The 16155-nt window shown below is 41.0% G+C and overlaps 1 protein-coding gene across 2 annotated transcripts in view; it reads left to right on the top strand.

The window, feature by feature from the left end:
- The window catches only part of RNF149 (ring finger protein 149), a 28543-nt gene extending 12430 nt beyond the window's left edge, over positions 1-16113 (top strand). The window contains exons 3-8 of one of the 2 annotated variants that reach the window (XM_082851765.1): positions 201-269; positions 2824-2906; positions 5188-5284; positions 8525-8723; positions 11427-13575; positions 15105-16113. In XM_082851765.1, the coding sequence (XP_082707891.1) occupies positions 201-269; positions 2824-2906; positions 5188-5284; positions 8525-8723; positions 11427-11470 (492 nt within the window). In that variant the 3' untranslated portion in view covers positions 11471-13575; positions 15105-16113. The remainder of the gene's footprint in view (positions 1-200; positions 270-2823; positions 2907-5187; positions 5285-8524; positions 8724-11426; positions 13576-15104) is intronic. The other variant, XM_082851766.1, reaches the window with a different exon arrangement.
- The last annotated feature ends 42 nt before the right edge of the window (positions 16114-16155 follow it).

Raw genomic sequence — 16155 nt, 5'->3', positions numbered from 1 at the left:
CTGCATTGGCAGGCGGATTCTTAAGCACTGCGCCACCAGGGAAGCCCTTCAGTGGTAATTTCTTAAAATTAGTTTCATTGTAGTCATCTAACTTTGCTTTTTAAATGAAATTTTTCCACATCTGCTTATATTATAATATATGAATTTTTTAAATAGTGCCTTAAATTTTTCAATAATAAGAATGTTTTTCCTCCCTTAAGAGCCATAGAAAAGAAGCAAAGAAACTTATTGGGCAGCTTCCTCTTCACACTGTAAAGCATGGAGAAAAGGTAATATTCTCATAGTTTTTTGTTTGTTTGAATTAAGCTGAAAACTCAGTTCCTCAGTCCCACTGGCTACATGTCAGATGCTCAGGTGGCCACATTGGCTGGACAGTGCCCACACGTCCATCCTCCACCTGTCGGTCAGACACAGGTAACTCTGAAGAAGCTCTGGTCTCTACCGGAGGCCCTGAAGCTTAAATCCGTCTCCATTAAATCTCACACTCTCTGTCCATTCTCTCTGAGACTCCTTTAGTTACAGGGAGGAAACACAGGGATTTGTGGAGAAGGGGAGAAAAGATATTTTTAAAACTTTTTAAAAAAGAAACGTTCCACATGGCCAACCTGAGACTTTTAAAAGGCCAACATCGTACCAGAGTTCAGCAGCATTTTGGAATAGGACAAATGCTAACGAAATCTCGGAACCTCAGGTTCTTAGAGGATAGATTCCTTAAAGGAAAACAGTTGCTAACGCAGGAATAGTTACTCTCCTAATGGTCCGTTTACCGTGCTGGGAAGTGTCGATGGCTGTGTTGACATAGATAGCTATGCGTTGGTTCCACTGTTTCCACTTTCGTTTTATCTCCCTGAGTTGTTGAGATCTAGTCCGTGCCGATCCCCCAGTCTCCACTCCCCTGTAAGTGCATTTGGGTCCACGTCTCCTCCTCTGACCTACTTAAAGGATCAAAGCTTCAGAATAACACTCATTAAACCTGTAGACCTTTGACTTTAAAACTTTGGAATCTGATATTAATGGCTCATGTGGAATATGTAACATATTCTACTCTTGGAATTGTGCTGTCTGCTTCATTCTTGCCCGAATGCCTTACGTTACAATAACAGTGAATTTTCATAGTTGGCGCAAGGTCGTGCTTTCTTTCCATGTAGATGTATTAAACAGGAGAAGTGTAAAAAAAAAAAAAAAGAAAGAAAGAAATTCCCATCTCATGGGAAGATTAACATCTCATTTACAAATCACGAGGGTCCCTGGGGAGAGAGTCCAGCAAATGCCTGGGACAAACTGTGCATTCGGCTGGCAGTTCCGTGACAAGCATGGAGTTTTATGTTCCTCTTGAAATGTGTCTTCTACTCTCTGTGGCAGGAAATCTGTCCTTAAATATGAGAAGACATAGATTTATATGTGTCTAATTTACTGCATGGAGTCTTTGAGAACATAAATTAATTGATATCCTCTTCGTGTACAGAACATTTTTGAAAATAGGCTTCTATGGACTGTTTTTTGAAAGTTGTCAGCAATAATGGTTAAAAAAAAAAGGGATTCATAAATGGTCCATGAGGTACACAGGTGGATTTTCTGACAATTTTACATTTTAAACTTGTACAGAAAAATACTGTGTTTTTTCTTAAATCTACATCTTGTCCAGTTCTGGAGACTGTATTTTCTAATTTTTCTTTTCTTGTGAACTTGATCACAGTAATGTGTAAGCTTGTAAACCATTAGGGAAATAATTATTTCATCATCCTTGCATGGCATGTGAAAAAAGGTGATAATGTATAGTTGCAACATATAATTGTAAGTGCTGTTACAAAGTTAATTTTAATACAATCTTTGATAGCACTATCTACATGTAAAATCAGTTTTTACTGCTTGCTTGTTAACATGTGACCTACGTGGCTAAAGATATTTTTAAAGAATTCCGTGATGACTGTGAAGCTGTGTCCCATAAAATTAACTTGCTAAAGTTGCAGGCACTGATTGGTAGCTCCTGAATCCCCATCCCAGAGTCCTGGGAGAGAGAATCTCATTGGCCTGTTTTGGGTCAGGTGATCAGGCTGGCCATGCCTACTTTGGTAGATGGGCTGAAGCCAGGTGGGTATGTCCAGGGGGTACCCAGGGAAGTGGGGGAAGGGCTGGCACCACCAAAAAGGTCTGTGACCCACAGATTCTCAGAAGTTGAAATTTTGTCACAAGACTGCTTCTTCCCCAGCAGTTTTTGTTTCTTTTTACCTTTATTAACTTGATATATGAAAAAGGGAACTTCTTTTAATTTATGGTTCTTTTTTTGCTAGTGAGGTGACTACATTCAGATATTCAGCTATTTGCATTTTCTCATCTGTAAATTATAACTGTTCTTTCACAAATTCTAATGAAAGTGCTTTTGTTTTGTGTTTTTAATGATTCCAGAAAACAAGTAGCTAATTAGATATTCATTCTTCGTTTTACGTTTGAAAATAATTTATTTTATTATAATAAAGCAGGCATTTGCATTTCTACAGCCCTTAAAATATGATCACTTAAAAAAATGAACAGTAGCCTAGAATTTAAACATAATTCGTGTCTGATTAGGTAGATGATGAAATTTTTTCTTTTTCAGCCAAATTCTTTTTAAAAAAAATCCCTTGATAATGGTAAAAATAAATACCAAGTAGAAATTATCTGTGTTTAAATTCAGGATGTGCCAGTGTAGAGTAGAATTCATCATTGTTTTACCCAGGTTGTAGTGAGTTTTGTTTTTGTTTTGTTTTCGTTGTTGTAGTGAGTTTTACCAAGCGTATACTGTATACTAAGGATATAGTAGATTTCTTCCTCTTCTTTCTACAGGGAATTGATGTTGATGCTGAAAGTTGTCCAGTGTGTATTGAAAATTTTAAAGGAAAGGATGTTATCAGAATCCTGCCATGCAAGTACGTTCTCTTACTTCCTGAGATGTTAAAAAATTACTGACAAGTTTCAGGTTTCTGACCAAAGAGTGAACATGTTTTTCATGATATGAAGACCTTGCTATCAGGTGATATATTGTGATCATCTCACCTTTTAGAAAAGAGGCTCGGAAGTCTTCAAGGCTCCTCCTGTATTGTTTTACTTTAGAATTGCTTTGCTTGGAGACTTTAGGTGACCATTAAGACCCATTATGTCCTTTTGTCATAGATTGGCTTTTTAGTCTTGTTTGTTTGTTTGTTTTTTTGCTTTTTTTTTTTTTTTTTTTTTTTTTGCTTTTTAGTCTTTTAAGCAAGGCTTCTTTAGGGTCCTGGGAATCTATACTATCCATTGAGCTATTCAGATAGGTGAAGGCCCTGGGGGTTAGGGCCAGGAGCAGCCCGCAGACGTGCCTCCGGCTTTGCTGGGTTTTTTACTTTTAAATATTTTAATACTTAATGTTTTGAACTAGTGAGCATTTTCCCAGACATTTATTAGAAATGTTATTTTTAAAGACATTTCCTGGTTATGTATCTTTGTCTACTATTTTCTACCGAGATGTCTTTTTTCTTAGATTCGGCTCTGCTGTTATTGGCACCCTGGTTTCGGGTTCTTTTGGGGGTTGTGTGAAATAAATATTCCTCCCTTATTTCATTAATTTATTTTCTTTAGCAACAGGAAGTTATGTTTCCTTTTTAATAATGAGATACTTTGTTAACTTTTAAAAAAAATTGCTTTGTTAGCAGAAAGGTGTACAAAGATTATGTTTTAAAGCTGGTCAGTTTTAATTATACTTCCCACCTATTCGAAGCAGGTCACACGCTAAAATATAATTATGTCTTGCTTTATGTTTGCAAAGTGTTTTTGTGTATATCCCAGTACTTTATAGGGGATTAAGTTCTCAGGAGTTCTGTAGAGGAAATGAAGGCATGAAGATCAGAATACCAAAATTAATTACCCTGCATGAAGATGGTGAACTTAAATCTCCAGGCATTTATATGGGTGGGTGTGGTGGATATTTAGTGAATTGGGGTCAGTGTCGGGTGATGGTGTCCTGTAGAAAGTTATTAAGATAGAGAAGAATTTTTACTCTAGGTGGGCTTAGGGCACGTCTTTGTGACCTGGATGCTGCACAGTGAGCAGCCTGAGGCCGATTTCCTTTTATAGGAAATCCAGATACTCCTGAAGGCCGAGCTGGAATTTGCCCTGGAGCTTCACAAACAGACGAGTTTACCCTGGTCTCCTTCATGGGGTTTTATTCCGTCCATCCCCGTTTCCTCCTATGATTTATATCAACAAATTTCCGAATAAAGCCCACGTGTTGGTTTTGTTTTTTCAGAATGATTCCAGTGGGTCAGTTTCAGTTTGAGGATGGAAAGGTCACAAGACAAGCTGGACTGGACCATGTTATGTCCTTACATGCTGTGATTTTTAACTGCACTGGCAGATTTCCCTTTGAAGGAAAGGTCTTCAGACAGTGACGACAGTAATAATAATGAAAAATTACTGAGGATTTATTGTGCCCAGCACCCTTGTAACCACATCACACGTTTGCTCCTCAGAACAGCTGCAGGGTAGGTGCAGAGTGGCCTCAGGATCTAGTTCAAAGTCACAGCATCAGGACGCACAGCTGGTGTCTGAGCCTCATCTGTGTGGCTCTGATACCCACAGCTGCTTACCTGCAGTACAGGTAGAGAATGTAGGTTCATCACAGAGGAGGGGAAGGCAGCCAATGAGGACAGTCAGTAAAAGAAGAAAATTCATATGTGGTTTTTCTTTTTTTGATTCTGAAAGCGATATGTCCATTCTAGAAAAATGTAGATGCTGCAAAAATACATAAGACCAAAAAATAAGTGTTTTTTTAGCCTGCAAGCCAAAGATGACTTGTTAATATTTTGTTGTATTTCCACTGGAGTCATCTTATAGACTTATATCAGATACTATCAGTTTAGTATTACTTTGTTACTATTAGCTTACTCTTGGGTTACTTAGGCCGCGTTTATTCCCAAATAAAAATACATCCTAGCGTGATGTGAAAATAAACCATGTTATTCTTGTGCAGCGAAGGGGGTGTTTCCCTCCACGCGCCAGGTTCTGTTTAACGTGGAGAAATAGCATAGATGGCTCCCTAGGGTGAACGGATAGACTGGAATGTTGATTTGATAGCATTTAACTTGTAATGAGCAGATGAGTTGGTGGAATGTGTTGTTTCCTTTATAAGATATAAACATTTATTTTAAAACATTAACACATACTTAATTTTTTTAGGCATATTTTTCATAGAATATGCATTGACCCATGGCTTTTGGATCACCGAACGTGTCCAATGTGTAAACTTGATGTCATCAAAGCCCTGGGATATTGGGTTTGTTACATTTTTGTTTATATTCAATCTCTGCACCCCCGTTCTCCCTGAGTGATTGGATTCTGTTCCTGACCAGAGGCAGGAGTGGACTAAATGCTCCTTCTAGCATCTTGGTGGTTCCTGAAGAAATTTTCCTCTTTATTAAAAGTGAATTCTTAAGACATTCCCCAAAATCAGTGAACTAAATTTGTGATTACAGAATAATATGCTAGGTGTTTCCTTAGAGTTTGTACTTAGAGTGGTATCTTTGATAGATGTCGGTGTGACGCTGCAGGGTGTATAGGTGCTAGTCAGTGTCATATAAACAGGAATTACTGTAAAATGTTTGAAACGGAAGGAGCCTCGTGCACCACACGAGGAAGCTAAGACGCAAACCTCTTGACACCAGCTCTCCCCATGCTTGGGTTTCAGAGTCAAGATGCTGCGGGGAGATTTATCCTGCACCCAACGTGCTCCATCACTTTGTGATACTGAGATGGTCATAGACCTTCCTCAGAAAATAGAGACGGGAGGGCAGAGTGAAAGAGAGCGCGTCGTGGTAGCCACGCACTGATGCCTTACACGAGTTATTACATTGAGTCTTCCAGCCCCTATGGGAGGGAAGCGCTGTGACTCGCCTCATTTTACTAACTAGAAACTCGAGCTCAGAGAGAAGTAGCTCCCCTAAGGTCACACGGTGAGGTAATAGGGAATCAGCTTTCAGGTGCAGGCTTGCTTAATTCCAGTGTCCAAGCTCTAAACTACCCTCCTACCCAAAAGAGGGGAGGGACATAGATGGGGGAAAAAGCCCAGATCTTCCTAGATTGTTATATTTTTAGAGTCGTCCTATAATCTATTAATGTCTCAAGATATTCTTGATTAAATATAAATAGTTTTGAAACAGGGATCTTTGAAAGAAGTAATTTAAGTATCAAATATATTTTTCTTGTTGCTAGCGTTTATTACAGAGGTAGAAACTACAAAGAGGTTTTTTATTATGATAATGATTTTATGTGACTTAAAGCCATAACAGCCTTCAAGGCTGCAGGCCCCCTTCGGAGTATTTTTCATTTTCTAGTTCAGCGTATCTTCAAAAGAGAGCTGAGGGACCACGCACTGCCTTAATAACCAGTGTGATTTTCTGTGAGTTATAATTTTCAAGTGCGAGTTCCAGAGGCCTCACCGTAGGTACACGGAAAGGGAGGCAGCAGGACTGTCTTGCTGGAAAGTCATCCGCCTGGATGTCTGGAAAATGAGCCTTTGCTATAGAATTTCTAACATTCGTTGGGGCGTAGTCTTGATAACTGGCGGCTCTCCCCAGCGTGGAGGCTCACCCCCGACTGCCTCACGCCTTCCTGGGACCGCATTTGGAACAGTAGAACCCAGGGAGCGAGACGGGTGTTTTCTGGGCAGTTTTCCTTCTTCGTCTTTTCCTCTCGTAGATACGCTCTGAAGCTTCTTTTCTTTTCTTCATCAGTCAGTCATTTTAAACCTCTTTTCATTTCTAAACCTTTGTGCAAAAGGCATTTCACTGACCTTAGCGTTGAGACTTTAATCCTCGCAAGTTTTGCTTTTTGAAATATATACGTATGTTTCATGTGTTAAAAATCAAGACTCTTCATTTTATATCAGGTTGGATTGCTTTCAGAATGTTCAATTTCAGAAAGCTAGAATGTGTCCCCAGAAAGCTTGCTTGCTTTTTTGCAGAAACCTACAGTAACTTTAAATCAAACTTAAGAAATTAATTTGTCTTGCCTTTAACTTTTTTTTTTAATCCTTTGACAAATCTGCCATTGTCTCTGGGCCCATTGGCCCCGCCTGAGTTGGATTGTAGAGATAGTTGTGACTCTCATATGGTAACCAGTTCTCATTTCCAAGAAAATGAGCAGGTGAGAGCGGCTTTGAAGTGCCTCTTGTCCCTGTTGTGTTTGTTGGCTCGTGGGGCGCAGGCATTCATCAGGGGAGTGATGCGTAAGGTGCTGGATCTGAACTTGGCTCCAGGGAGACGAGGGGACAAGACTCAGCCCTCCTGCCCGCAGGCTCCTGGGGGTCTCCGCTTTCTGGACTGGTGGGTGGGAGCCGGGCCTGCGGCCCACCCCGCTGGCCAGGGAGGCCTGTTTGAAGAGTGTGGGCACAGAGGAGGGCGGCCTTGACCCTGCCAGCTGCATGTGGGAAGGGACAGGGAGGGGTTTTCAGAGGCATGTCTGAGCTGCATGTTCAAGGGTTAGTGTACCGCAGGGAGTGACCAGGTGGGGTTTGGGACGGGCAGGTAGTTCAGCTTGGCAGGTATGTAGACAAGTACCTGGAAGAACAGACTAGGGTGGGCTGTGCGCAGTCCGGATGCTACAGCAGCTCCACAGGATTTGTCGGTTGGTGCGTCACGAGTCTGTTCTGCAGGTGTTCGGTTGCCTGTGAGAAGGCAGGGAGCCACGTGGTGCCCGGGAGTGAGGAGAGGGTTCCAGAACACGTGTGGAGCCAGCAGTGCGGGCGGCAGGGCCCCTGGCCCCGAGGGCCCCAGGAGCGGGTGGCAGGGCTGAGCCAGGGTTCGCAGGAACACCCCCCCAACGCACACACCTTCGGTCGGTCACTCGGCAGCGGCTTCGGCCATCACGACACAGCTTTGACCCTGGCATGAATCAAGAAAGGTTTCTGGATGGCCCCTGAATTTTGCGACTCGGACGTAGTGACGCTTGTAGAGTCTCCCGCTCTGACTTTCATGATCTCCTTTTCTTCTTTGAAGCAGCAAATGGGGAAGCGAGGCAAAGTGGCAGCGGGTAGACACCCTTTCTGGAAGGAAGGAGCAGAGTCGGTTATCTTCAGGTGAACGCAGGCACAGTCTGCAGCCCTCTGCTGTTCAGAAGCCTGCTTGTCTCCGAAGCCCTGGCACCTGGCAGCCATTAGGGCAGTCATTCGAGCTCAGGGCTCCAGCCTCAGTGATGAGCGCCCAGCCAGGCTGCTCAGAAAGGCAGCAAAGTGCATTTGTGACGAAGCTCCGCTTTCTGTCAATAAATAGTTTAAACGGTAGCATCGTTTGCATCGAGGGGAAAAATGGTTTTTAGAGGAAAAGGATTTAGGTCTTGAAAAGCTGCTTATTGAAGAGTGCTCGTTTTCTGGTGATGCTAAATAAATAAGACACTGTTGAGCTTTTTTGCCATGTTCATGTATAAAAGTAAATATTTTGTATGAATTAGGAGCAAAAGATGATAGATAAGCCTGATCGTGTTACTGAGAAAAGGTATTTTCTTTGCTCTAACTCTCAAGGGAGAGCTTGAGGACCTGCAGGAGACGCCTGCCCCAGAATCGCCCCCCGGGGGCGTTTCGACTGCAGATCTGAGTCTTACTTTACCAGATGGTGACAGAAGTGACGCGGGCAGCTCAGCACTGCCCACCACCAGCGACTCCGCGCCACCTTGCGAGGCCAGTTTTAAAGAGGATGCAGGTGAAAACACGGCCTTGCTGGGTGAGTCTTTTGCGGGTTCTCAAACAAAATGATGTTATCGGTGGTTGAAAGAAGGTGAAGAAATACATAAGGTGCAGAAAAGCATAAAGGAAGAATGATAACCATGACCTGACACCTGCAAATACCATTTTAACTTTTCCATAAATATACTTCAGATGTTTTTTCTGTGTTTAAGGATGGGGAGAATATCATTCATGTGATATTAGGTGACCTGTTGTGTTTTTTAATTTTTGGCTGCCTTGGATCTTTGTTGCTGTGCGCGGGCTTTTCTCAGGTTGCGGCGAGCGGGGGCTACTCTTACGTGCAGTGTGCAGGCTTCTCTTTGCAGTGGCTTCTCTTGTTGCAGAGCACGGGCTCTAGTTGCGTGGGCTTCAGTAGTTGTGGCACGCGGGCTCAGTAGTTGTGGCATGCGGGCTCAGTAGTTGTGGCGCACAGGCTTAGTTGCTCCGCGGCATGTGGGATCTTCCAGGACCAGGGCTCGAACCCGTGTCCCCTGCATTGGCAGGCGGATTCCTAACCACTGTGCCACCAGGGAAGCCCAGGTGACCTGTTTTTTCCTCTTAATGTGTGAAGCTCTTTCTGTATCAGTAGACAGGACACATGATTTGGTACAGCTGCATAATATTACATTTTGGACTCACCGTAATTTCTGTAAACCGCATCCTGCTGATGGGCTTCTGTCGTCAGTGACACTGAGGTCACTCTGTGTATACATTTACCACCTCTGTAAAATCATGAATTGCATTGTTTTAAATTCCTAATGCAATTATCTTCTTTTCATATTTTTTGGTTATTTATATTTCTTTTCTGAGTTGCCCATTATTTCATCCTTAGCTTCTTTTTCTATGGAGAAACTAATTTTTCATACTGATTCTAAGAGCTCTTGGTTTTTGATTTTTATCTAGTCTAGCTTCTCATTCTTTCATGATTCTTTCTGCCTTTGACAGCACGCTAACTTAGGAAAATCTGTCTCATCTGAGGGTTATTAATTTAAATTTTACTGACATTTGTGGCTTTGTATTTTACGTTTAAATCTTTAATCCGCATTGTTTAAGGGGAGATTTAACTAACCTATTTTTCCCAAATGTTTAACCACTTGTCCATTGTTTAGTGATAATTACTTGTGAATAAGTTTTGATATTTGAAAGGCAAGGCAAATTCCTTCATCTGTATTCCTTTTAAAAAAAGAATTCTGAACTTCATTTTTTAAGATTAATCTTAAAATCAACTTGCCATGTGTAAGAAACTCCCATGAGAATTTTTATTATAGTTGAATTAATTTATAGGGTATTTTAACTGGGAAGAATTGATGCTTCTAATTTTGAATTTTGCCATCCTGGAAGAGGAAGCATATTTTCCCAAATCGGTAGTATTCAAACTGAATCGGTTTGTCTTTTTTGTCCATTTTTAGAATCTGGGAGGCAAAGACAGAAATATGAGAACTTAAGTTTTAAACCAGTACCAGAGGAAGAAAGAATGCATTGTGTAAGAAAAAGGGAGAATGAATTTCAGAGAATGAGGAAGTGGAAAGGTGGATTGTGTAGGAGTTCTCCTAACTAGCTCTCCTGCTGGGACTCTGCCTTGTGAGGCAGAGAGTTCCATTTATAAATGTTTATAAATGCTTCTTGTTTTTAGGAATTCCATTGCTTTGTGCCTAAGTGCACACCATTGTTAGGAATTCCATTGCTTTGTGCCTAAGTGCACACCATTGTTATTTTTTTTTTTACCATTGCCTTCAGGCTCCAGAAAGGAAAGGAAATTTGTTTCCTTTAGTACTTGACTGACTACCCTTGAGATATTTCAGGACAGGTAAAACTCGTATCCTCAACTAAATTTCCAAGTATTTGTTCAGGTAATTCATAATTCACTCAGGTAATTTGACAGGTAATTTATATGTCAGTGTTCTTTCTACCCTATAATTGGATCATTTGAGAACTATTGGAAAAAATTCTTTTAAGCAGACATTAGTACTTTAGTGTAGTGTTAGTACTTTAGTATAATGTCTGCTTATAATTATATTAGTATAATTAGTGCAATGTAGCTTTACTCCTAGCTGAGCTAACATTTGCTCAGGAGCGCCTAGGAAATGGATGCAGGGGTTATTAACGGTAGCCCACTCCCTGGAGGACGCATCTGCCCGAGGGGGCTCCTCTTTTGTCTGCTTGACCTCAGGTCTGATTGAGGAAGTATCCTGTCACTGTAAGAAACCTTTTGTGCTGAAATTATCTTTTACTCCTCTTCCTAGTAACATCCAACTGGATTCGAAGGCTGGTTTGAACCTCTCTGTGCCTCAGTTTCCAGTCTCTAGATTGGGGATAATACAATACTTGTCTCTAGCTCATAGGGTCTATATTGCCCGGTAAATGCTAGCTACTGTTTTCATGGGTGGTGACACCATCGCTCTGTGTTTGAAAACACACTCTAATTAATCCCACCAGCGCAGCCTGTGTCTTTTCTATAGCACCGTGCTGACCACATAAATACTCATTAGGCTAATGCCAGAAAACCTCTCATGCTGTATGTGAGAAGGGTGTTTATGTATTTCCTTGAGTGTCTGGAATAGGTTGTCGTTTTTCCATGTAAATGTTATTTAAAATTTTCCGTAATTTGTTTCTTGAACTATGATCTCCAAATCTAACAGTGTTTATGTAATTAAAGTTCAGAATATACCAACCAGTGCTGGCTTTTGTTGTTCTGTTGCAGAGACAAGCAGGAGTGACCCTCAGCGTGAAGGACCTGTCTCCTAGCATATAACCTGCCGGCGGTGTCATGGACAGAGCTTGGGCTTGAATTAAAGGACATTTTATTTTTTTTACTTTAGCACATAGTTTGTATATGTGAAAATAATGTACATTCTTTTACCTTTCAGGTTCTGATTTGATATACAAAGGGCTAAGATACTTTATTCTTAAAGAGAATTTTTGATTAGTCTTCATATATTTATCTACTAAAATGTACCATAAGATTCTTTCTTCTCAAGGATGGTTCTAGACTAAGCACATTGAATTCAGACTAGTTAAAATGGAGTTGTGTGATTATATTCAGTAGTTGATCACATGAGTTTTCCTGGAGGAAAGACTTTTTTAGAACATGAAACTTGTAAATGTGATGAGAGAAATCTGTCGCTTCCTTGCACCTCTGTACTATAGAGAGATTTCCAGACCTCAGAGCACTTTCATTGCTGTTTTTTATTTGGAGTTATGGGGAAAGCACTGGTTGACTTTAGGATTTGCATTTCTCCTTCTCGTTACCTAATTTCTTCTAACAACGTTGATGGGGAGGAAAGTTTTGTCCATTTTTTTCTATACAAATAAAAAAAGCTACGATTCCGTATTGCGCACGAGCATGAAGTTCTTCATTGCTTGTTAAAGAAATGGAGTAGACAGACTCTGATGGACTCTGATATGGCGCTTTTGGGGGTAAATGGTGAATATACTGATTCCAACTGCAGTTTAATCTTCACAATTATAAAGCGTGGTAGATGGGGACTTTCCATTGCTGTTGTAACGAAATAAACAAGTAACCGGTTTCCTTGATTAATTTTAAAGCAGACTTAATGGCGGTGACCTTGTTTAATCATCTCTCCTCTTTACTCGTTTGCTGTTCTTCCTTGGCAGTGGAGGTGGAGGGAGTGGGCTGTTCAAGCTTTCGGGGGCTGCTTTCTAAATTGATAAAGCGATTAAACAGACACACACACTGTCCTCACTTCTTAGAGTGGAAGTCAAGGATGAGGAAGAGATTTTTTTAGAACTTGAAATTGTAGCCCTTTTTCGTTTCCAAACTAGTTACTGTGTGTATCTGTGTGGGTAAAAATACATGTTTATTAAGAATATATAATTTTTTTAATTTAAATAATTTATTTTTATAGCTGTATCTAAGTGTAAAGTTTATATAGCTTATTTTTTTCAAACTATTTACTACACTTTGATTCCAGCCACTCAGTGAAATACTAGGTGAGTAAACAGTGGAAGTAAACAGGCCAGTTTCCATGTGAGGAGCTATTGGAATAGAAGTTGTCTTACTTTGAGCTCTCATTTCAACAGACAGCCTCAGTAGGTTTCCATAATAGCAATTATCTTTGAAACCCACCTTCTGTGGTGCATTGTGGATAGGAAAATATGTCCTTGATTTTATACTGCGTAGACTGTTTGCTCTTCGTATTTTAACACACACAGTAAGGAAAGATGCTTTAATTCTTCCCAGTAGCCAATGAAGCTGACTTTTAAAAAGAATACTGTGACAGATCGAGGTAAATTGTTTTTGATGATTATGGAAGTGTGGGTTCTTAATCAGTGGCTGTCAGCTAGAGCTTTCCTTAATTCAGAAGTTTGAACCCTAAATTATAAATAGAAGAGATTGGAAAAATTATAGTACTCTTATTTCTAGAAACACAAGTCTTTAACAGCAGATAAAGAAATTAGCAAGAGAAGACAGAAAACTTCAGTACTTCGAAAGGAAAATGTTTCCTTTGATACGCTTTTCTTAGGTGGAAATAAACATGATAAAGGGTCAAATATTACTAGAATTTTTGCTGAAATAGAAACTTGATAAAATGCTGGGAATCTGGGGAATGTCAATGAAGAAAGATTAGTAAATGAGAGATGTAGTTAAGGTTATTTATGGGAGTAATCGATTTCCTTCTGACAGTTGTCATGAAGACCATTTCTTCACAAATAATGTAGAGACAGTATTTTTTCTTTTTAACTGAGAGCCTCAGGCAGCCTGTGGAGGAGGGCAGTGTACCCATGGATGTGAACACCCCGCAGGCTGTTGCCTGCCATGCTGCTTCCGGGCTTCCCATCAGAAAGCCACGACGCCCAGAGGGGAGGCGTACACGCAGCCCCTGGAGCAGGTAATAGCTCTTTGCATGCTGTTCTTTTAGGGACGTTGAATCCGCAGAGCCTTTCCTGAAAGACTGCTCCCTCCCTGTAGTTACTGAGGAATGATGACACTAAAAGGCCGAATTGCAGTGTGTCCCTCAGCAGTTGGCTCTCTGTGGGCGCACGATGACAAAACCTCCTGAAGCGAACCTCTGGTCTGACCTCAGTAATGTCAGGGCGAGGTTTCCAAGATAGGCCTTTCCAGCGAGCTCAGATATGTTTAAGAAAAGACAATCAGTGAGCCTTGGGGCAACTTCAGGGCTTGAACATGCAGTAAGTACCTCTCTACATGCTTTAGGATATACTTGCTGAATCAAAGACCACCAGACTCATGAAAACAATAACAACAGTAACAGACCTTCAGGAACCGGGTGTGTTCTTACTTGGACACAATACCCAGCGAAACCAGATTCCCCAGTAAGATGGCTTCGTTTGGCTGTAGTCTCCCTTTGAGCACATTAAAGCTGATGTGATCAGTGAGGGCTGAGGTTAAGTGAGCATGCAGATATCACTAACTAGAACCTGAGGTAATGACATGTTTTCGTCAATTTCTTTGGGCTCACTGTAAGCCCTGCTTTGAGATTTACAGAGCGTGGGACGCTGGCCTGAACCAGAGCTCGTCTTGTGTGGCGCACGCTGTGCTTCTGTGACGCAACAACCAACCAGAAAAGCCACCTACGCTTTTCCCAGTTAATTTCGTTTTTGAAGTTTTAAAAACACTTACAGGCATTTCATTCATCAAAAATACTAGTACTTGTATTACTGGTTATGAAAGTGAAACGTCTACAATGTCGTCATCAGCCATGCAGCTAGAGATCTGCCCTTGTTCTAACAGCAAAGTATAAATACAAGTTGTAAATCAAAAAAAAAATTTGCATTACATTTGTTTAAAATGAGTACAAGAAAAGTCAATCCATTCTTTTTGATGAGTTGTAGGCTTGTGTATTAAGGGCTAAAGAGGAACTTGGGAACACTAGTACTTTCTGTTGGGCTGATTACAGTTACTGAATCCCAGGACTATGGAAGTCCTTTCCTCAAGGATTTTCCTCATAAGAACAGTAGTGACTGCATAAAAAGAAAAGACCAGGTACAAAAGGAAACTAGCAAAATCTCTTGGTACAGGGTGCAGGAATTTTAACAAGTATGTAAAAAGTTCTTCCCATGCGTTAATTTTCCATTTTAACCCTCAAAATATTTTAGGGATATCACCCTAATAGCATTTAAAATAGATGTGTGATCCACTGTTCACCACGGGAATGTGAATCATCACAAAATGCATAATACAGTAGTACACGCTACTTAAAATTTATGAAAGTATATCTGTATTCTATAAGAATAAAAATTGAGTGATACCATTTCCTTAAAGTTACTTAACGAAATAATACTGTTAAAGAGAGGTATATGAAATAGTTAAATTTTAGGATTGCAAATGCTTTTTTGAACTTTCTACCCTAAGATGTCATCTTCTTAACAGGTCTCCTTGCCGTCTTCTTTTTAACAGGTAATTTGAAGATACTAAAGCTACAACAGATTGGAACTAAAAGTCCAGAGAATTCAAGGTGTGGTTTTTAAAAAACATGACAGTTAAACTGAACTCGTCTAATGACACTTAAAAGTTGACTGCAGTTTATTGAATCCCAGGATTATTGTTTCTCTTATTTCAGGTAAACTTTCTTCTACTTTTAAATGTTTAATGAAGAACTTTTTGCTGGTGGTGTAACTGTATCTTGACTGTTTTTTTTTTTTTTAATGTTCTCTAAATATAATGACTATTCTTTGTAAGCTATTTATTTAAAATAAATTTGAAAACCTTTCCTCTGTCAAGTAAACACCAGTACTGTAATCTGGAAACGATGCACAGTGGTCTGTCTTTAGTCTCAGGCCATGTCTGCAGATGTGCCCACAGAAGCACACTTGCAGCTCCAAACCAGTGTGTGTAGCACATCTGCAGTGGCTCGTGGACACCCCGGGGGCAGTGACCCTGCTGAGCTGCTGGCACGCGCCCTACCAGGTGAGGCTGGATGGGAGGATGCTGTCTTCTAGTTTCAGCTCAGACTGTCAGCAGGTGTCCTTTTGTGCTCTGTGCAGTCCCACATGTCCGAAATGTTGTGCTTCTCGTTGGTGATTTCAGTTTGGAACGGACCCCAGGCACAGTGCTGTCGCTCTGGCTGCTGCTCCTGAGCGCTGGTGAGGTACCTCACTGAGAAAACTCGCGTTAGGCAGCGACGTGCGTGCGTCCCGGGGCTGCCAGCCAGGAGGCTCAGCGTGACCAGGAATCGGCAGGGCCTGGAGCCTGAGGCTGGGAGGCTTGCGGCGAAGCGCGGTCGAAACTTCGCCATTCCAGAGAGTATGTGAATAATGAACTGTTTCTTTGCCCAGTGGTAACATGCAAAACGGTGATGCCAGCCATTAGGTGTTGAGAGAAGTCAACTGTTGCCATCATTTAGATGTCTGAAGGTGCACCTGTTATACCAGTTTGGGTCCTTATTTCCTTGAAGCAAATATATTTATAAATCTAAGGTGGGAATTTGTACTCATCTTAAAACCCCTTG

This window comes from Leucopleurus acutus (assembly GCF_964270905.1).
Source record: "Leucopleurus acutus genome assembly, chromosome: 12".
NCBI classification, from domain to species: Eukaryota; Metazoa; Chordata; class Mammalia; order Artiodactyla; family Delphinidae; genus Leucopleurus; species Leucopleurus acutus.
Note: the sequence above shows the minus strand (reverse complement) of the source record. Positions and strands in the feature narration are given on the sequence as shown.